The sequence below is a fragment of the Branchiostoma belcheri genome, unplaced genomic scaffold (assembly GCF_001625305.1).
Source record: "Branchiostoma belcheri isolate BF01 breed outbred unplaced genomic scaffold, Haploidv18h27 scaffold49, whole genome shotgun sequence".
Classification (NCBI taxonomy): Eukaryota; Metazoa; Chordata; class Leptocardii; order Amphioxiformes; family Branchiostomatidae; genus Branchiostoma; species Branchiostoma belcheri.
Window position 1 is genome coordinate 1,176,629 of NW_017804120.1, and position 21,081 is coordinate 1,197,709.

Consider the following 21,081-nt stretch of genomic DNA (forward strand, 5'->3'; position numbering starts at 1 on the left):
CAACGGCGGATCTTGGGTAGCGGACTAAAGCTAACAAGGCTGGATACCAGGCTAGGAATGTTTGATTCTAAATCATTCTAAATAGATCATAAAAGTTCATCTGTTGATAGCTACATGTTTAAAGTTAAAGCTTTCGTTCCGACACAAGAGATTGCTTTCACCTAATGCAAAGCACACACATAAGAAACAGTCATGCCTTCCAATATCAGAGTTATCAACCAAGATTTGAGGTGTTATAAAACTCGTATTTCCCCAGAACTATCGTAGACTGGAACTCGTTGCCACCAAGCACAGTTCGGGCATCATCACTAGAAAGCTTTACACAACTCCTGCAATTAAATGTGCAAAGATTGAGTGTAACATGTCGTTTGGTGTGATATTAGAATAGCTAGCTGCCGCCGCGCCGCGTGCCTGCGAAGCTGGTGTGTTACGCCGGCTATACCGATACAGATACAGATACACACACACACACACACACACACACACACACACACACAAAAAAAAAAACAAAAAAAAAAACAATTACGATGTGGCGTGAAAAACAAACTCGAAAAGTTTGCCCACGGAAGTTAGTACATACTTCGCGCCAAATCTTTCACCTTTGACCCTAATTTGCATATAGAGGCGTGCTTGGCAACCAATCAATGTTCAGTCCTGTCAATGAACATCGTACACACTTTCCAAGTAGTTCAACTTATAAAATAAACATATACAAACTAGACTACAGGATAAGTTTTTAACACAGCATAAAATGGCTTTTCTTTGTTGCTTTTCTTTGACTTTTGTGACGAGTTTTCGATCTCATCTAAAATTTGGAACACCCTGGTGCTTGTACATTTCTACACAGGCTCATAATGAATGAATTTGAAAACTAGCTATGCTAATAAATTGCTATGAATATCTTCCATAAATTGAGTTGATGCCATTTTTTCTCGGTTTTGTGCCGAGATTTGTCCCAAACGCGTTCTGTTTTCGTCTCGGGTGCGTTGCGTGTGGCGGCGGTGGGCGTACCTAGCAACGGCCCTAGCAACGTGTTCAGTGTAACAAAAGGGGTGTGCTCATTGATTGAGATTGCAACATGGCTACGGACGGTGAGTACCCTTACCGCTTGTACAGCTGAGTTTTCAAGGACTATTCCAAAAATCGTTAACGCTTGTTGGGCCTTAAGACATACAACTTAAGATTTAGCAACTTCTCAAGCATTTCTAGCGGCGATTTGGTACAAATCTGAACATATATGAGAGAAATTTCGACTCAAAAGTCTAGTTCTGTGTATCGGAATGCACTGACCGGAAATGTATATGCTTTTCTTTATTTGTTTATCGCTAATATCTTCTTTTTTTCCAGTGCAAAATTCTCGGATAGATGTGCTTTCAAGACCTAAACCGATTCCACCAGGGCATATAGAAGACAGGTAAGGTATTTCTTTCAACAACTTTCGTGTTTTGCCACAATAACAATTTGTAACATTATGACAACACTAAGCGACCATTGTTATGTTTAACTGTACCCAAGCACAACGTTTGGGCTTAAAACTAATCTTTCTTTCTCAAAAACACGGTCGTTGGAGATTGTAGAATAGATAGTACGAGCAATAGATAAAGATAGGTGCCAGTTTTGTGTCGTGAACACACATCTACATTGTTCTTGATAACATTAACTGCTAAGAAACAATACAATGCAGCAATTAAGAACTCATTCATTCAACTTAGATGTCAGTATAGATTCTTTTTCATGCTGTTTAAAGATAGTGTTGGCTTAAACAATGTGATTATATGGCAGTCTTATCTCAAATAATAAAGGCTACGGCATTTTGAACTCAGGGAAAGGCATTAAAAATTAATACCAATACTTTAGCCTTATGTTGTAAAAGATCAAGGGTTTAGGGTTCGAATCCCATGAGATTTTGCTCACTTTGAAGTTTGCATTGCAGAGAGATTTTGAGGAAACTTTGTGAATTTCGGTGACTTCTTTGCTTCGCTTAAGTGGATGTCCTAAAATTGAGACGACAGCGTACCACCAATGTTCTATCCAATCACTTGGCAACCAATGACTCTAACTGTCGTTAACGCCCTTCAAGAGTTTGTACAGCGAGACAAAATTGCAGGGAATTTATGTTTTCCCACATGAAATAAAAACACCATCCCAACAAGACAGCTTTGTATAACACACAATGAGGTTGGACGCTTCCAAAAAAATTCACAAAAAAGCAAAGACACTAATGTTGAACTCTGGTTCGAACCCCGCAAAGAAACCTCAAGAGGTCTTTTTTTTAAGTTCTTCGAGGAGGCCAAAGTTTGTTTGCTAACTTTGCTCTCCCACTGTGCAAGAACATTCCCCTAAACTCATCAAGTACTTAAAGACCATTAGTCCATGTGACCTGAGTCCCTAAGAGTGTTGGAAAGGCAAAGAAAAGATTAACAAATCAAACTTGAGTTGACATCTGTCTATGATTTAAATTGATAAGAATGTTTGTAGATATTTTTTCTTGTGCAGTTTCCCATCTAGTTGCCATCTAGCCATTTTTCTGTTGCTGGAATAGAAACATACGATGTTGTGTCAACCTCTCAAAACCATTTTAAGATATTAAAATGGGGCTGTGTCAATCTGTTTTTTGATTGGACGATTGGTTGATTAGATCACCATGGAGATTATGATGTCAATCATTTACATAAACAATCATTCCCAGCATGAGTTACTAGTATGCTACCATGTACCAAATATGGTCATAGACTGATATAGCTTCAACCACCTGTTTGATTCAATCATATAGTTCACCAATCAAAAAACAAATCAGCTTAAATAGCTTTGAGAAACAATTTTATACAACTTCTTTTCCCAAAAAGTATTCTAAGTCAATTGTTCAGTTTCAGAATTCTAGAAAAAGTAGCCCAAAGAAAATTGAAAGCGTTAAAATATAAACATTTTTGAAAGTTGAAGTGTTGTTTCACAAGCTACTAAGTATTTTGTCAGGTGACAAATATCTTTTGAGGTGTATTCTTACAATTTTAATCTTTTAACTTGAGTCTGAATTGCTAAAAAAGACTGATTTTTTGAATAAAGGAAAATCTACAAGTTACCAAATGCCGGGTCAAAGGACTTTAAAGATCTAGTCTTGTAGTGCAGTTAGCCAAGAGAGAAGCTCTCTACATTTCTGTCACGGCTATTTGTCAGAAAGGAAGTACCATAAAAACGTCACGTTGAAAGGAAAAAGGCCGGATAAACACACCTGACGTGTGAACAAACACGCGGAACAATGCAAACTCGGGAGGCGATGTGCTTTCGGTCGACAGTTATTTGGCGAAACAGATTCTAACGCATTCTGCCGACAGAGTCGGCAAGGCTGTATTGTGTATTGGCACCAACACACGCCCTGTTTTTAATCATTGGCTTCCAAAAAACCCATTTCAAACACGATCCATCCACACCTATGGTTAATTTGATTACTTGTTTAAAACGGGAGGGGGGTTAGAGAATTGCAATCAAATTGGAAATTGAATAAGATGACGGCAATAGCTGTCTTGTATGTCATGTGGTATTTGGCAAAACAGATTCTAACGCATTCTGCCGACAGAGTTGGCAAGGCTGTATTGTGTATTGGCACCAACACGCCCTGTTTTTAATCATCATCTTCCACCAAAACCCATTTTAAACACGATCTATCCACACCTCTGGTTAATTTGATTACTTGTTTAAATAGGGAGGGGGGGTTAGAGAATTGCAATCAAATTGGAAATTGAATAGGATGACGGCAATAGCTGTCTTGTATGTCATTTGGTATTTGGCAAAACAGGCCAGGGAGTGAGTTGTAATGTTTCGGGCTGTCTTTATAAAAAGGTTTTGCTGAATGTAGGTGTTGATGGGATGACGTTCTAGAATGTTTTCTTTTCGCTGTTGTTATGGAGATGATTGTAAACAGTTGTAGGTCAGAATCAAAGATGAAGCTTCACTTGTAAGTTGCGATTGTTCATGAAACAAAGTTAGACACATATATGGTATATTTATCATAGTTTTATGCGAAAATTATGAGATTGTGTTGGTAAAATGTCCTCTTGTCTAATTGAGTGATCAACCAATTTTCTTCTTGTAAGGTCTCTGATTATTTCTTTCCTAACTTCATTCTTTCCTTCTCTCTATCCTGCAGGCGATCTGTGTACTGGATTGACCGCCCCCCACCCACCGTCGGGCCTGATGGAATCACAAAATGTCGTAAGTATTATGGACTACCACAACATATTTCGTAGTATTATGGACTATTGCTTGATACTGAACTTGGTTCAGGACATTTATCTTTTTTAAATCATTTCATGCAGCTTCAACCTTACACAAGTAATACGTATTTGCTCAAAGGATGCCGACTTTTTAAAAAATCATATTTTTGACTCGTGCAGTCCACTTTGTAATTGTATATAAAGATGTTTAAAACAAGTTTGAAATTGAAATGAACATTTGAATCATAAAACTTGTACATCTTTTACAAGCTACATTTTCTATATCTGCCATTATATTTACAGAGACAGTTTTGCCATTGCCTCAGTTAAATAATTAGCACCCCTTCCAAATGTTTCTTCTTTGTCACCATGGTTACAGGTTAGGTAGAAGGTTCAACACAAAGGTTATTTCTCCTAACTCTGCGCAGGAGAGAGTTTTTGTCACAGCTGAATGAAAAGCTCCTTGTTTTGGAAACATCCCAGTTCTCAGTTTTGTTGTTTCGCTCACAGTTCAGCTTACATTTGTCCAGCCAACCACACAACCCAAAACAGACGGACAGACATTTTGAACTGAAACAGTTCGTTAGTTTCTTTAAAGGCATCCAATGCGATTTTAAAGCAGAAAGACTGGAAATATTCTGAATAAGGCAATCTTTGTGATATTGACACATACTGCTTGGCACATCTCAATCAGTATTTCATACTTTGGGTATTTAAAACTGCAGAAACAAGCCCCAAGATGAGTCCTTTGTTTTATGGGTAAAAATCAGCCAAGGGCCTTCCCAGTAACCATTTCCTGTCAGAATTTTGGGTATTTTTGCTCTGTGGGGCTAAATATATATTGGGATAGGGCAGTTTCATCTCACTACAATGTATGTAGATAAGTGACTAGAATATTGACTTTGAAAAATCTGGTTTCCAAGCCCTAAAAACTGCCCTGGATGCCTTTAACTGCAATTAGAACTGGAAGAAAAAATCTGCTTCTTTTTTGGATCTAACAGTTTTCAAAAGTTCTTTTCAGTGCGTTTCACATAATTTTGCAGTCAGAGAAAGACGCAAAGAACCAAAAACGTTTAGGCAAAGAAAATATAAAAAGATTTTTCTGATGTAAAGTTTCTTAAAAAATCAAGTGAAGAGCAAAAATTTGTACCTTAGTTGCCAAACCAAAGATTGGGTAAAAATGATATGAAACTCGCAGCATGAAATATAAACCTATTGACAAAGAGTCATTTGTTTTAGGTGTTGGCACTGTGAACGGATATCCTATTTCTTAATGAGACGGTGATACAATTGGTTTGAAAGGTGCCTTTATTTGATGACTGGTAACCCAAGATGGTTTTATGCAGTAAAGCTGTGTTTATAGACGCATCTAAGATAGCAACACGGTCTAACGCTTGATAACTGGTGGCCCATATCCGACCTGTTTGTTGGATTTAGGGCAATTAAAAGCACCCAGTTTTTAGCGTTAGGCCACAACGACGTAATTTTATAGATGACATCCGCGCGTGCATTGATTTTCGCCTGTCCTCAAAAAAAAAAAAAAGATCACGTCCACCGAAGCTCTGGCCTGGCTCTAGGCATGGGTAGTCCATGGTAGTTAGCGACAATGCGGACCCGAACACCCAGGCTATCGAATTCGAAGCTCCACGACTCAAGCACTCAGTACATACGTACAGAACCGATTCATAAATTCCGCAAAAAGCCAGCATGTGCCTGCTTGTCGTATACGTCGCTAAGTACTGCCACGAATTCACAATACCAGCTTTGTATTCCTGTGGTTTTATTTTTGGTCGATTTTTTTTTTTATTTGCCCACGTGCACTAGTTTGGGGATCAGAGGATGTCATCCATAAAATTAAGGCAGTGTGGCCTTACCGTAGTAAAACTGGATTCTCAAAGTCAATTTTTTTGTCATTTTTAAACGTTGTATCCAGTTGAATCAACCCATATATATATATATATATACTGACATGCGAGGCAAAAATATGATGTCGCTGATGTAAAATGATTGCTTGTTTACCTTCCAACAGAAAAGCTGCCCCCTTTTTTTGAGGAATGTAAACAAAAGAGCCGAAAACAAAAGGGCTTCAAAACAACTTAGATGCTACATATTTCACTTTTTAAGAATTTTTCTGACCAAATAATGTGATATTTTTTATTAATAACTTGAAAGGTTGTTCATTAAAATTTTCAAATGTTTTCTTGGGGTTACATTTTTTTTTCTAAAAATAGTGAGATCACATTTTTCTCATGAATTTGTTCAAAGCTTGCTCTTGGTTATATGATTCATACAATTTATAACTTTATACAAGTCCTGCAGTACTCAAAAATGTCAGTAGATGGTGTTTTTGTTGATACTTTCCATCTTTTAAAACACACAAATTTGATACTACAAATAACATCCTTTGAGCTCCTTCATTTGATGATGAATTAGGATAAGAGAAATTTGTTTTGCAAATTTATCATAATATATTAAAAATCAATGCAGGTGCACATACAGGCCCAAACAAGACCAGACAGAAGATATTGACAGATGTTGATTGTTTTTGTTGTTGTTTATGTTTACTGCAGGTATGAACAAACATCAACTGTCGCTGGTGAAGGTGAAAGAACTGCACCCAGAGTACCAGGGAGACAGGTAAGGAGAATAACAGGAATGATGAGGGTGGGGAACGAAAAAAAGTCAAGATTTACAGAAGAAAATTAAAAATTAAGAGGAAAATGTGAACAAAAAGAAAAAAAAATATTGAGCATTTTGGGTTTTAGTCTTTCTCCCCTGCCCTTCAGCAAACATATATTATTCATTACGAATTAACATTAGAATTTAACATTACTCAACGCCAAGGGACACTGTGGCTCGGCTCCCCCTAGTGATCATAGTAAGAACTGCCCAAAAGATATGTCTGGATTTTCAACTACAAGACCAAGTGGCATATTGAGATGTCGTAAATGCTCACGTACTATGAAATATATCAAGCAACAATGGATAATTCTCTGAATAGTTATTAATCAATCAAAGGCTTTTGAATTAATTTTAATTCAGGTGCTTGTTCTTATGATTTTGTATATAAATGTTCTATTTGAATGTCTAACCTTTATTGACGACTTTATGTTCATGTGTTTTGGTTTTTTTTCCAGGCCGACCTCAATTTGGGCCGTGAGTCTGGGAGCGCTGAATGCCAAACACCGTCCTCGGCTTGACGTGCTGGCCCGACCGAAGGCCCTCCCACCAGACTACCAGCCCAAGAGACCCGTGTACAGCATCGTACCGGAGAGTGCCAAACGGTTCGAGGCCACGCAGCGACTCGAGCAACTCTGCCTGCCAAAAATGTCCCGCGAGCTGAAGATCAAAGGCGACACGGAGTGGGATTGGGGCGAGTGGATCAGCGAGATTTCGCCCGCCGCGAAGAAAGCCACCGCCACGCCGCGGGTCGAAACACTGGCAGAAGCGAAGAGGTGGCACCCAGAGTTTCTCGCAAACCGTACGGTACAGTGGGCCGTCTCGGATAACGCAAAAACGTCCATCGCGTCCATCCGATTGCAGCAGCTTTCGCGACCGAAGAGTCGGGGCGGGAACGACGACTACGATCCTTACAAAGTTCCGAGGGCCGCGCTGCTCGCGCAAGCTTCCGCCAGAATCAGCGAGCTTTCCACGCCGATCGCGAGAAAAGTTCGCCAAAAGAAGGTCGTGTAAAGATCTGAGGAACCAACCACTTTTATCTGGGGGTGGGGTGATCTGTACTTTACCAACAGTATTTTTGTGGTATTTTTTTCCACTTTTCTGAGGGATCACCATTAATTTCACCCCACTCCCCTAATAATATGTGGTATGTTCCGAAGTCAAACAATGCTGCTATGAGGTTGAAAGAGGAATTTTCTATGCACCTTTATATTCGTCAATTTCTACTTTGACGAAAAAACTCTCAATACAACTTTGTCTCTTGTTGCCACAGAGATTATGTTCAGCTGAGATCAGTACGTACAATTTTTAGTCACCGTTCAGAAAGAAGTGATTTGCATTGGTTTCTTGGTGAGGGGTAGGAAAACTACTTACCCCACTTTGAATTTTAGCATCAATTTTGAGCGACCAATAATCTGTATCAAACATTTGGTGTTTCTATGATTAACAACATTAGACAAGGTCTTTGTAGCCTTTTCTTGTAACAAATCATGTGTCTTAAATTTTATATTCTATAGCAGTAAGGAATTTCAAACGTGAATAATTGTAGCCAGTTGTTTTCTTGATGATTTTATATCAATCATTTGTTTTATGTGAGGTTGAGCCATGACAATTTTAGAGAGGGGAGAGTTTTCACAGCGAGAGGGACAGGAAAACTAGCGTGGGTAACGTCTGATTATTTTACGCTTGTTTCAATACTTCACAGGGTGAACTTACGTGTGAAAATGAGCGTAAAGTACAGAATTATAACCTGGCTGCAAGTGCACTTTTGCGCGAGAAATCGTCCAAAAATATGACAAACGTCTGAAACAAGATTGAACTGCAATTGCCAACACAAAAACAAATTGGACTAACCCAAATTTTCGACTGTACAACTCCAGTTTGTCGAGGAATGAGCAATCCACCGCATTTTTGCCCGTTTAACAATCAAATTCAATTCACACGAAAAAATGATATATTGTTACTATATATCTAACCAGCATGCCCTTACTAAAAGATTATCATTGATAAATTATTATGATAAATATCATAATCTTCTCAAAGCCTTTTGGGTGACTGGTGAATATTATGTTTATCGTGGTTCTAAAATTGGCCAGACAAATCTTATAAAATAAGTTTTTCCTGTCTTTCGAAGGTGTGGATGTATAGTTGGGATCCAAGCAATAATATAATTTGACATAATTTTCATTTTCTTTTCTTCATTCAGTTGACTCCTTTTGATAATTAGTGCATGTTTGTATTTATTGTTATTGTTCAGATGAAATCTTTTGTTCAGTCATTACATATTGTTTTAGTTGTAAACCAATTTTTGTATAAAATTGTGAATATTTTTGGTGATTAACCTTCTCCCTGCTGCCTAACCAATACCAATTTGGTGCCAAACGGCTACCTTAGCAGGCCGAAGGTTAATGCAACGAAAGAAATCACCCCAATTTTCATCATAATTCCAGTTCCAACATTTTGATAACTTACATCAAATTTGATCGACCTTTTCCAGGAAAAATTTTTTGAATCATTGGATTTGAAATTGGCTATGAGTTTGAACCAAAAAAGCCATACAGATCCAATTTGTGTATGCAACTTGACCGATTCAGCATTACATTTTGTTTGGACACAGTTTGAAATTTTGAGTCGTGTTCTTTTCTACCTGCTGTGAAGTATTGTACTACTGCAAATGCTAGCTTCAAGTAATGACTGTTACTTGTACATTTTAAGCTGCTGCTATATTTTAGCCTTTATTTGTACAAATTAAGTTTCAAAAACATTTTTATATAGATTCATGACAAATAACTACAGAATACAGTCAGAATTGTACTTTTGAGGGATATTGTAACAGAATAGTCTTTCGTGTTCAATGAATTATATCAACATTGTAACATATGTATTAATATTTTACACATTTGTAACAAACTATTAAGATGGTGAAAGAATTGACAATTAATATACAGTATGATTTTTATGGGTTTGAGTATGGTGGCCAGTTTGGTTAGTTAACTGCACATTTGTGTGATCTTTTGAAACAAATTCTTTGGAATAGACTTAACACACATTAACTTTACTGGTTGATTATTCCGTTATAAATATAGTTATACATATCTCTGTATTATATAGACACAGGACACTATATGCATGTGTATGAGCTCAATATCTTGAGCATTTTTGTTGCAGTTTGCGAGCACAAAATATGGTGTTAATAAAACATTTTAAAAAACATCTGTGTTTAATGTTAATTATTTAAGGGTACAAAAGGATTGTTTTGGGTGGCTGAGCTGTGGGTTTGCGTGTCTGTTTGCTGTAGGTTGACAGCACATGGGAGGGGAAGATTGACAGGCAGAATGACAGGTCATGCATCACATTTGTTAATTATGTGAACAAGACTGGCGATGAAAACATACATTGCCATGGCGACGGTGGTTGCTGTTAGGGTTTTTGTTAGCATGGCACTGCCATGATTTCATGATTTTGAGGAAGACTTGGTACCTGTTAAGTCTAGACAGATACAGTGCACTCCTCCCCTGAGTGTATAGTGAACGAGCCCCAGGGTCACAGAAAGTAGGGCCATCCGGGGCAGACAGGTCTTCCCAAGGGTTTCCAGGAATGTGGGCATAGATGTGGGTCAGAGAAATGCCTGTGGACATTCCATTCCTGTGGACAAAATGCCTGTACCATTCCTAGAATTCTTGCAAACTGCACACAATACTGTACCATTAGGCTCCACCCCTGAGACGTCGCCAAAAACTACCAAGAAAAGCCAGTTTTAAGGGAAATATTTTCCTTTAATTGTAACACAGGAGAATTTACAGCATGAAAGGTCAACGACCCCTAGCAAACGGCTCGTACAGCGAACGTTCCCGCCAATCAAACGTGATATGCAAGTTTGAAACAGAGCAACCGTTTCCAGACCTAAATACTAACCAAAGTATACAATTTACAGGGCATTTCATACATCTTAACTAGATTTTGTCCTATGCATTATTTTTTGTATCTTACGTATCTTTTACACCAGTATTGTACATTATGCAACTTATGTATATCGGCTATCAGAAATGATGGTGGGGGGGATCTGAAAATTTTTAGAATTTTGTAAGAATTTTTCTCCGGAAATTTCTTACCACACCCGCACAATCTTTCCTGGTGAGCCCTCGACTTATTTAAGAAATGATATGTAACAAAATTTTGATAACTTCGAGGATCAAACCATTGCAGACAAACCACTACTGCAATGCACTTATTTAACCTTAAGCAACCGATTCTCTATTGGCTACAGGGTTAGGTAGATGAAGAATGGTTCAAATTCACGAATCATTTACAAACCATAGTAGTTACAAAGCAGTGATACTCATAATTGCCAAAACTTCTCTTTTTTCAACTTAATGCAGAAATTACGTGTCCACACTGTCAAGTGTGAAATTCACATAATTACTACCATAAAGTGGCTGACTTAAATTCATTTGCATTTGGCACCTCTTGCCCTAAACTTCTCGTGCTTTCTTCAAAGCCCTCCTTTCTTCTCAAAGTCTCTTAACTACCAAAACATTTTAACTGACTAGACTCAAAAGTCTGCTCTCTTGGATCATTTCAATGAATTGATGAAGTCTGTTTTGCTGAGCCAACAATCTGTAGTAGTATGTGTCAATCAAGGAGTCTTGTTTTCTGGTTGGCTGATTCTGTGACCAATCAGAAGAAGCAGTCACATCTAAAAAGACCTCTGATTGGCTGACTCACAGGCCAATCAGAAGAAGCTGTCACAGTTATCTGAATCTCTGATTGGTCTGTTCATCTTGAGTAAAACCTAATTAAAGTTCACATATTTTATGCCATCTTTCAACAAAATATGGAACTTTGACTTAAACAATCATGCTTTTCAGAAAATCACCAATAAAGATCAGATGTCATAGACATAATCTGATGACATCATCTCTCAAAGTGATGACATCACCGCACCTAGTGATGACATCACGATTATAAACATGCTCCACAGATGTGGTGGTGACGTCAAAAAATGTTGTCATACAATTCACATCCTGCCAAAATCTACTTTAGTTATGCAACATAACTGGAGAAATGGACAATCAGGATAAAATTATCATTTCTGAATAATTTCTAGTGTAGCATGGTATGTCGTAATTTCACTTTAAAGTTGTAAATCATAGAGAGGGGAACCTTATACTGCTGGCATACAAGTTTGTGGCATCAAACTAACAAAAATGTCCTTCTCAATGTTTTGCCTAGGCAGAATTTTATGCTGCAGATTAAAAGTATGAAGCAATCAAATCTTGTGTTCATGAGTTCCGGGTTCTTTCTTGTATTCTTTTTTTTTTTTGCAGTTGTAGAAGTTGGTTGTAGAAAACGGCAGGTCTAGGTGTCAGACGGAGGCTAGCGTTGTGTTGGGTGGCACCAGTGTGTTGTCTGTCATGGAGTACGGGTTGAGAAGGAGCGACAGGAACTCGTGAACCGGCGCCGTCTGTCGTGGTAGGTCGTCTCTCTGAGAAACAAACGTGGGTATGAGACCTTCAACTGATAACGATCAGGAAAATCGTCTGAGAAACAAACGTAGGTGTGAGACCTCTCTGAGAAACAAACGTAGGTGTGAGACCTCTCTGAGAAACAAACGTAGGTGTGAGACATCTCTGAGAAACAAACGTAGGTGTGAGACATTTCTGGGAAACAAATGTAGGTGTGAGACATCTCTGAGAAACAAACGTAGGTGTGAGACCTCTCTGAGAAACAAACGTAGGTGTGAGACATCTCTGAGAAACAAACGTAGGTGTGAGACATTTCTGGGAAACAAATGTAGGTGTGAGACATCTCTGAGAAACAAACGTAGGTGTGAGTGACATCTCTGAGAAACAAACGTAGGTGTGAGACATCTCTGAGAAACAAACGTAGGTGTGAGACATCTCTGGGAAACAAACATAGGTGTGAGACATCTCTGAGAAACAAATGTAGGTGTGAGACATCTCTGGGAAACAAACGTAGGTGTGAGACATCTGAGAAACAAACGTAGGTGTGAGACATCTCTGAGAAACAAACGTAGGTGTGCGACATCTCTGAGAAACAAATGTAGGTGTGAGACATCTCTGAGAAACAAACATAGGTGTGAGACATCTCTGAGAAACAAACGTAGGTGTGAGACATCTGAGAAACAAACGTAGGTGTGAGACATCTCTGAGAAACAAACGTAGGTGTAAGACATCTCTGAGAAACAAACGTAGGTGTGAGACATCTGAGAAACAAACGTAGGTGTGAGACATCTGAGAACCATGCAGGTAGAAACAAGGCCTACGTCAGTAGTGAGAAGGTTAAACAGGAACCTTACCTCCAATCTAAGCCACGTGATGCTCCAGTGAAGGAAGAGCACGCCTGCGATGAAACTGGCACAGAAGCGGATAAAGAAATGGCGTAGTACTGCTCTATCCGGAGGTCTGCAACACAACACAAGACGACTTACTTTAAAAAGTGGCCTCATGCAACTTCAACCTGACCAAACTGACATCTAGATGGAGCATATCTAATACACAACAGATCTTTCAGGGTAGTTAACACTGTCAGTCTGTAACACAAACACACTGTCCTGTCTCTGGGACCCATGGGGGACCAGCTATTTCCCTATTTCCCTATCACAAATAAGCATATAATTAGTGTAACTCTATACAGGTACAGTACCAATACTTAGGGATTAGGTATCCCGACGGCGGTAGCGGACATTCCCAACTATATCCAAGATGGCGGCCAACTTGTGCCGACTAGCTATTTTACTACTTTTCTGTCGCGCTGTGGAATATTTAGGCTGATCTAAACATCGGCAACCCGGCCAATTGTGGAGTTATATTGTAGGGAAGTTCGGGACAGCAAAAAAACGGGTCAAAAACGGAGCATCGTGCAGCCAACGGGAAATGTGCAGTTCTGCCAATGGATCTTTCCACGACTCTTGTCTGAGGGTAATGCAATGTAAGCCCGAATCAAGAGTCGCCACGGCTATTATGTTGTTTGATCTCCATTTTTTTAGCCTGGAAATCTATTGTCCAAAATAGCTCCGATTTTCGATGAACCCCACGTAAAATTTGCATAAAACGTTAGTTAACAGAATAACGGGAGACAAAAATGTCTGTATGATCCATATGGACCAACTATTTCACGACTAAGTTTCCAGAACATTCCAGGACAAAATCTTCAACACCAAGTTCGAGCCAAGATTCGCAGATTTTCCGAGCGAATTTTGGACGATACAGGCAAACTGACACTATCTGGATTCACTGGGATTGTCCTTGTACTGTTACGACTTACCCGTCTAATTTTTCTTCTTGTTTTTCTTGTGTTTCTTCGGGTATTTCTTCGTTTTCTTCCTCTTCTGAGACATCGCTTTCTCTCTCCTCCTCCGCCATGATGGAATGGACGAGTTCATCGTTGCTAGGGGAGTTCAGCTAGCAAATATAAAAGATGGTTTTAGAAATTCTTTCTTCAGCGAGAAAACAACCAGTTTTATTCCTTTTTTGTATATTAGTGTATTTAAAATTATTACATACAGGGCTATTATTGTGTAATAATCTGTACATTTTGCGTAAATAATTGTTTAGAAAAAAGTCTCTCCTAAAAAATGATAAAAATAGAACCATCTGATGGGTTGGGCTACTGGCTACCGAACTGCAGGTCATTGACCTATGACAGCATCAGCACACAAATAAAGAGTATCTAAAAATAGCTAACCAACAACATAAACATAATAAATCACTAAACTGATACATGCATATACGTACAACATTATAACATTCTACACATTTTATTAAGTAATTTAAAAGATTTGTGAAAATTTCAGTCTATGGTTTCTTGTAGTTTTGTTTGACATTTAGATGCTTTCAGGGCTAGGGTATACAGAAAAGTCAAAAGATGGAAATGGCGACCCCTCCCCCTCAGACTAGCTTCAATGATTCGAATTCTACTCACAAAAATAACCAAAATGGCATCGTGCAATCGCTCCTCACAGACTTGTATCAAGTCACCATGGCCTACGCCTACTGGAAAAGCGAGAAGAGACACGAAATCGCGGTTTTCGACCTGTTTTTCCGGAAGAATCCGTTCAAGGGAGAGTTCACTCTTTTTGCAGGTTTGGAGGAATGTCTGAAGTATCTTCAAAACTTCAAGTTCTCCGAATCGGGTAAGATTGTTTTCTAAGATGTCTGATTTTCTTACAAACGTACTCTGTAAAATTACACTTCTGTATTGTTGTCATCTGACACAATAGCTTGCATGGTAACCGATAAGTATGATTAATTACCTTGTCAATACATTTATGAATTATAAAGATAATTATTGCATATTTTGATAGATTGTGAAATATGATGCAGCTTACTAGGTTTTGTAATGATTTCCCAAACATCAATTGCAAAAACATGAGCTACAGACTTTTAAGATTAGATATTATTTAACTTGCAAATGTTTACCTGCATTTTGTTAGCAATAAATTATCACCCAAAATTTGTCATTATAAGATTCTTAGGTTATTTTGAACATGATCTTAATCAAATTTGCTCCTCATGCTTGCATGCGCACATTTGAACACGTTATTGTTGTCCTTGTTTAATGTCTAATCTCGCTGCTAGACGTGGTCTCTTGATGCTGGTTTGCACTTGGTTCAGTTTAGAGTCAATTGTCTCTCGAGGTATTTAACTCTTTGTGCTTTGATCACATTGAAGTTGATAATTGACTTCCCCTAAAAACTGAAATTGTGCTGTAAGTAGGTTTGTGGATCCAAATTAGTCCAAATGGGATTCAAACCCAGCACCTTTGGAATCTGCATTAACAATTGCAACCTAACCACAAGAAAGTGAAAGTGATCTCGAACCAGTTTAGCTCATTGAAGAGCTAATCTCCCACTGGTTGTGACAGAGAAGACAGACGCTATGTACAGTATTTACAGGTTCATTGTACCAGGGAAATTCCCCTAGCTCTTTTCTAAAAGCACAATGAACAGAGGACCACAGCTTAACGTCCCATCCTAAGGACTGCGACCCTAAACAGTCGGATGAGCGACATCAGCCGGGATTCGAACTCCCAACCTCTTAGTCCAGAGGCAGCTAACCACTGGACTACGCATGCTACTTTGCTACCACATTTTTCATGCAGACTAAGTTTTTAATAGATGTTTTTATTAATTGTCCCTTCAATCCAGATATCAACTACCTGCGGACCATCCTCCCCCCGTCAGTAGAGGAGGAGTTTTACGACTACCTCGGGTCGCTGGACGCTTCAGAGGTGAACCTGTACGCGGTACCGGAGGGTACCGTGGTGTTCCCCCGCGTACCGCTGGTCACGGTCGAGGGCCCGCTGCCTGTCGTACAGCTGATGGAGACCACGCTTCTTAACCTGATCAACTATGCAAGGTGAATATACCCTGGGTAGCATGAGAGAAGTTGTCTGTTTTTGACAACTGCTCAGGGGGGAGGCATCTACTAACTACTTAGATCTACATAGCATCAGATCTACATAGCTTCGCAACTTGATCAACTTCCATTATGCTAGGTGAACAGAAAGGCAGTAGAAACTTGGCCTTTGGAAGTGCGTAGTATCGGGATTACAGATTTGTAGATCGCAGCTAATAGAGACAATGCTTTGCAATGTTATCAACTATGCAAGGTAAACAAGGAGACAGTAGAAACTTGGCATTAGAAAAATGGGCTATTTTTGGCTACACCACAGGGGCAAGGCTTTCATATGTACGTAGTATCAAGATTCACAGTGAGAGTGCAGATTTTTGATAATAGAGACAATGCTTTGCGACTTAATCAACTATGCAAGGTGAATACATGGCATTGGTAGGAAAGTGGCCTTTTTGGCTACACCACAGGGGCAAGGCCTTTAGATATCTAGATGTACATAGTATCACAATTCACACACAGCAAGAGTGCAGATATTTTTATTAGATCCCAGCTAATACAGACAAGGGTATTCACCATTTTTCTGTTACCTTTCTTTTTTTTCCAGTCTTGTAGCGACCAATGCGGCCAGATTTCGGATGGCAGCCGGCAAGAAGCAGCTTCTGGAGTTTGGTTTGAGGCGTGCCCAGGGGCCGGACGGGGCTCTGTCAGCCTCCAGATACTGTTACATCGGGGGTAAGTCATTTATGATGCGAAATTCGTCTTTTAGTGTAAAAGTTTGAAACATTAAACCATTGAATTTTAGGTGTAGTAGACTGATCCTGACTGTCCATCACAATTAGCCATTCAACCAATGAGAGAATGGCAATTACTGGTTTGACCAATGAGAGAATGGCTGCATGACCATTTGCATATCTACTAAGATCAATCTATTTGACTTTTGCTGACATTAAAGTTTTTTGACTGTTGGCATCGTGAACAGGTTTTGACGGCACCAGCAACGTTCTGGCGGGAAAGATGTTCGACATTCCAGTGCGGGGAACCCACGCGCACGCCTTCGTCACCTCCTACGTCGGGCTACAGGACCTGAAAAACAGGGTACGTCTCTCGTCTTTGCCTGTTGAGTGTACGTCTGCTGTCAATGCGTCAAAATCATAGGCTAGGCCCATGCTTGTAATAGTGTAAGAGCTGCAGTTTAGTATTATTCTGCTAGAGGGCCCAGATGATCAGGTTCAAGGACATGTGTTACCAAGATTTAGAAAAAGATAGGAGGGAAATATTTTGCATTTGCTTGCAAATGTTAGCATTTTAGGTATTTTTTTTTTACATCATGAAACATTGAAGACAGAGATTTCATCACAGAACTACAACATGTAGAAGGCACACAACCTTGTTTTATGATCAAGACATTTTGCGATCATTTCAGACGCTGGCGCCGTTAGATGGAGGCCCTCCCGTGGATTTCGTCTCCGCCTGTCTCGACTTGCGAGAAGAGGTGTGCAAGACACTGGACGTTCTCCACGAAGAGACGAAGCAGAGCGAACTCACGGCGTTCATCGCGTACGCCACGGCTTTTCCTAAGGGATTTCTGGCCTTGGTGGACACATATGATGTCCTTAGGTACATGTATACAGTTCTTCGATTATCATGAAAGTTCATCTGTGTTGGTAGTAAAATCATAGTAAAACGTTAAACTTTATTCCAACACACAATTTACAGAGATCAAATTTTCAGCGACCACTGTCGCCTTCATCAGGATAATTAATGACCAATCACTTCACTATGTGATCTCGCGAGAGTTACGGTTTACAAACACGTGACCTTATTCACACGAGACTTCACTGATACGTGACGTAAGCAATTGATCAAAAGTGCCAGGGAGTTTATATCATCCACCATCTTGTTTTAGAATATCAGGAATCATTTTAATAATTACGATGATAGTATTACCATGTTGGAAAACATAAATAGAACATACTTTTATGCTCCTGTATTATTGTCTAAAACGTAATGCGTTCTCAGTCCGTCATAACACATACAGTTACATGAAATTTCTGTAATCTTACAAATTGTGAAATCATATCTGCATAATGTACAATGAGTCATTGGCAGCATGTGTTTATTGTTAGCTTGTGTGTCCATACATTAGTTATTTGAACATAAGAGTCATGGGAAGTAAGGGGGAAATTATATAACCACAGACTGACAGGAAGTTTGAATGGGAGGTCAAAATGGTCGGGTTGGAACTAACAGTTAATACCGTAGTGGAATATGCACAGAATCACCATTTTTCACCATTTTGAATAAAACAAGAAATTTACTAGATATACATACTTCCTAGAGGTCTGAAACACTTTTTTTGTTTTGTTTTTTTAGGAGTGGCATACCTAATTTCTGCACAGTAGCCCTTGCCCTTCACCAACTGGGCTACAAGGCTATTGGCATTAGACTGGACAGTGGTGACCTGGCCTACCTCTCCAAGGCAGTCAGACACCACTTCAGAAAAATCGCTGACCGGTAAGTTTTAGAAACTTTTAGAGTCAAAACCTAGAATGGCAACTTTTGTAATTATTCTTTTTCTCAATAATAGTTTCTATTTTGTATTTGGAGAAAACCAGGTTTTTAACAAATAGCCTGCAATACTGCCTCCGGTAGATAGATGGCACTGCTGGATAATGGAAGGACTATACCAATTTTATGTTTGTTTATTAGCATTACACAAGGGACAGGGATAATGTGACATACACTCAAGTTATAACTTATTTGTGACAATTCTAAACACACTTTAAAGGTATTCAAAGCTAGGAAATATTTGCTGCATTGTAGAAAGAGATATCTTGCATTTGCTTGCAAATGTTGGCTTCCAGGAGTGTTGTACAGTTGCTCTAAAATCATGTTGTTATTTCCTAGGTTTGAGGTCCCTTCCATGGCAGACTTCATCATTGTAGCCAGCAATGACATTAATGAGGACACTCTGCACTCACTTAACCAGCAGGTTAGTGGTTAACCCATCAACCAAACTCATTAACTCCTCAGGTCATGTAGGATATCATGCCATTATGTATGTTTTAAGGTATACATTTTAAAAAGAATGTTTTACATTTTCAAAGCAAAAAAAATACAATATTGTTACTTATACAGAATCAATTGTTCAGTTGTATCAGATATAACAATAAATTAAGAAAAACTCTGGATACTTTCTGGAGGTTTGAAATATGTATGTTTACCTTCGCAGAAGGAAAAATATTGTTTTTGCTCTGTTTCTTCTTCCTCTTCTTCTAACAAATAAGGTTAATGACCTGAACCAGATGTCTGTCACCATGGTAACTAGTGTTGGGTTACATCATGTTGCAGGTTTCTAGCAGGAGGGATTTAGACTCCTGTCTGACCATATATATTATGAATGTGTTTGAGTAAGAATTAACAGAGCAGACCATATGTGAAGGTAAACATTATGCAGTGGCTTTGCAAATGTTACCTTTCTAGTGTTTATTGTTTTCAGGGCCATGAGATTGACTCGTTCGGTATCGGTACCCACCTGGTGACATGTCAACGTCAGCCAGCCCTCGGCTGTGTGTTTAAGGTCAGGCACACTTCTTTATTCCACAGTCTTTATCTTTTTGGCAATGCCTCAGGGGTGGAGCCATTTAAAGGCATCCAATGCGATTTCAGAGCAGCAAAGCTGGAAATATTCTGAATAAAGACATCTTTATGATATTGACACATACTGCTTCAAATTAGCACATTTCAATCATTATTTTATACTTTGGGTACTTAAAACTGGAGAAACAAGCCCCAAGATGAGTCCTTTTTTATGGGTGGTACCCTAAAATCAGCCAAGGGCCCTTCCAGTGACCATTTTCCTTCAGAATTTTTGGAATTTTTGCTCCATGAGGGTCAATATACATTGGAATAGTGTGGTTTTAACTCGGTATGTAGATAAATGACTAGAACATTGACTGAAAAATCATGTTCCCAAGCCCTAAAAACTGCACTGGATGCCTTTGAAGGTAGTATTTTTATCAAGTTGTAGATGCATTTCATATATGTTGTGTTATGTATAGTGATGTGCATTAATTCTGATATTGAGTTATTATTGTTTCCCCTTGCCTGAATACCTGCTTCTATGCTTCTTTGCTGTACTTTGAGGTTCCTGTAGCTTTGAAAATATTGCCTTTTCAGGGCTCGAAATACTCTTCTTAATACCTGCGGGCTACATTGAAAATAACATACACCAAACAAATTTTACCTGCACCACTCAGATTTTGAGAAGTATGGATCATACTAAAAACTGTCCCAAAATTATTGACCATCATTTCTTTTATACTTCATAGGCTGTAACAGTGGATGCAGCAAATAAAAATCCATACATATATTTCAGTAAAGCTAGTATATGGACCAGTGCTAGGTAGACATCAGAAATACCAATTTTACCTGCACTAAAGTGCATATACACCCAGTATTTTAAGCCCTGCCTATATTTCAAATGCTATAGGTATCTCTACTTTTCTTTTTACTACTCTTCTTTTTTTTTTCTTCCCCTAACACTGGAATTCTTCCAGAGTGTCAAAGACGGACGATGCAGAATTTTTGCCCATTTGCAGGCTGAAATTCTGCGTAGTCTGTCGCTAACATTGCTGCGCAACTTTCCCACCAACTGTTGTTTCCTGTTTTGTTGTTTGTTTGTTTGTTTGTTTGTTTGTTTGTATCTGTTGTTTGGTAGGAGTCTGAATCCCCCACTCTCTACTGGATCTTTCAGGTATCACTCAACTTTCTTTACAACTGTTTGGTATTTGGTATTTTATATCATACCCGGG

General features: G+C 38.9%; 3 protein-coding genes across 3 annotated transcripts in view; 2 read left to right on the forward strand and 1 right to left on the reverse strand.

Moving 5' to 3' along the window:
• The first annotated feature begins 1,272 nt into the window (after positions 1 to 1,272).
• LOC109479520 (testicular haploid expressed gene protein-like) lies at positions 1,273 to 8,231 on the forward strand. The gene is made up of 4 exons (XM_019781500.1): positions 1,273 to 1,414; positions 4,145 to 4,209; positions 6,782 to 6,848; positions 7,349 to 8,231. Exons 1-4 carry the CDS (start codon positions 1,296 to 1,298, stop codon positions 7,902 to 7,904), a joined length of 807 nt encoding a protein of 268 aa, XP_019637059.1. The 5' UTR covers positions 1,273 to 1,295; the 3' UTR covers positions 7,905 to 8,231.
• A 3,976-nt stretch (positions 8,232 to 12,207) lies between these two features.
• On the reverse strand, positions 12,208 to 14,303 carry LOC109479537. The gene is made up of 3 exons (XM_019781519.1): positions 14,178 to 14,303; positions 13,210 to 13,315; positions 12,208 to 12,375 (listed from the first exon to the last, which is right to left on the reverse strand). The coding sequence occupies exons 1-3, from the start codon at positions 14,273 to 14,275 to the stop codon at positions 12,256 to 12,258; spliced, it is 324 nt and encodes a 107-aa protein (XP_019637078.1). The 5' UTR covers positions 14,276 to 14,303; the 3' UTR covers positions 12,208 to 12,255.
• A 475-nt stretch (positions 14,304 to 14,778) lies between these two features.
• LOC109479545 (nicotinate phosphoribosyltransferase-like) overlaps positions 14,779 to 21,081 on the forward strand; it is a 10,456-nt gene continuing 4,153 nt past the window's right edge. Inside the window, exons 1-8 of the mRNA XM_019781526.1 lie at positions 14,779 to 15,045; positions 16,060 to 16,270; positions 16,872 to 16,999; positions 17,247 to 17,362; positions 17,691 to 17,884; positions 18,641 to 18,781; positions 19,175 to 19,259; positions 19,767 to 19,847. Coding sequence (XP_019637085.1) covers positions 14,784 to 15,045; positions 16,060 to 16,270; positions 16,872 to 16,999; positions 17,247 to 17,362; positions 17,691 to 17,884; positions 18,641 to 18,781; positions 19,175 to 19,259; positions 19,767 to 19,847 — 1,218 coding nt within the window. The 5' untranslated portion in view covers positions 14,779 to 14,783. The remainder of the gene's footprint in view (positions 15,046 to 16,059; positions 16,271 to 16,871; positions 17,000 to 17,246; positions 17,363 to 17,690; positions 17,885 to 18,640; positions 18,782 to 19,174; positions 19,260 to 19,766; positions 19,848 to 21,081) is intronic.

Bases quoted from the DNA above. Each gene is read 5' to 3' on its own strand.
- LOC109479537 (XM_019781519.1), bottom strand. From the start codon at position 14,275: ATGGCGGAGGAGGAGAGAGAAAGCGATGTCTCAGAAGAGGAAGAAAAC. The intron at 13,316-14,177 runs GTAAGTCGTAAC...GTTGTGTTGCAG, and splicing joins CAAGAAGAAAAATTAGACGG to ACCTCCGGATAGAGCAGTAC. The intron at 12,376-13,209 runs GTAAGGTTCCTG...TTTGTTTCTCAG, and splicing joins TCACGTGGCTTAGATTGGAG to AGAGACGACCTACCACGACA.
- LOC109479520 (XM_019781500.1), top strand. From the start codon at position 1,296: ATGTATATGCTTTTCTTTATTTGTTTATCGCTAATATCTTCTTTTTTT. The intron at 4,210-6,781 runs GTAAGTATTATG...TGTTTACTGCAG, and splicing joins TGATGGAATCACAAAATGTC to GTATGAACAAACATCAACTG. The intron at 6,849-7,348 runs GTAAGGAGAATA...TTTTTTTTCCAG, and splicing joins CCAGAGTACCAGGGAGACAG to GCCGACCTCAATTTGGGCCG.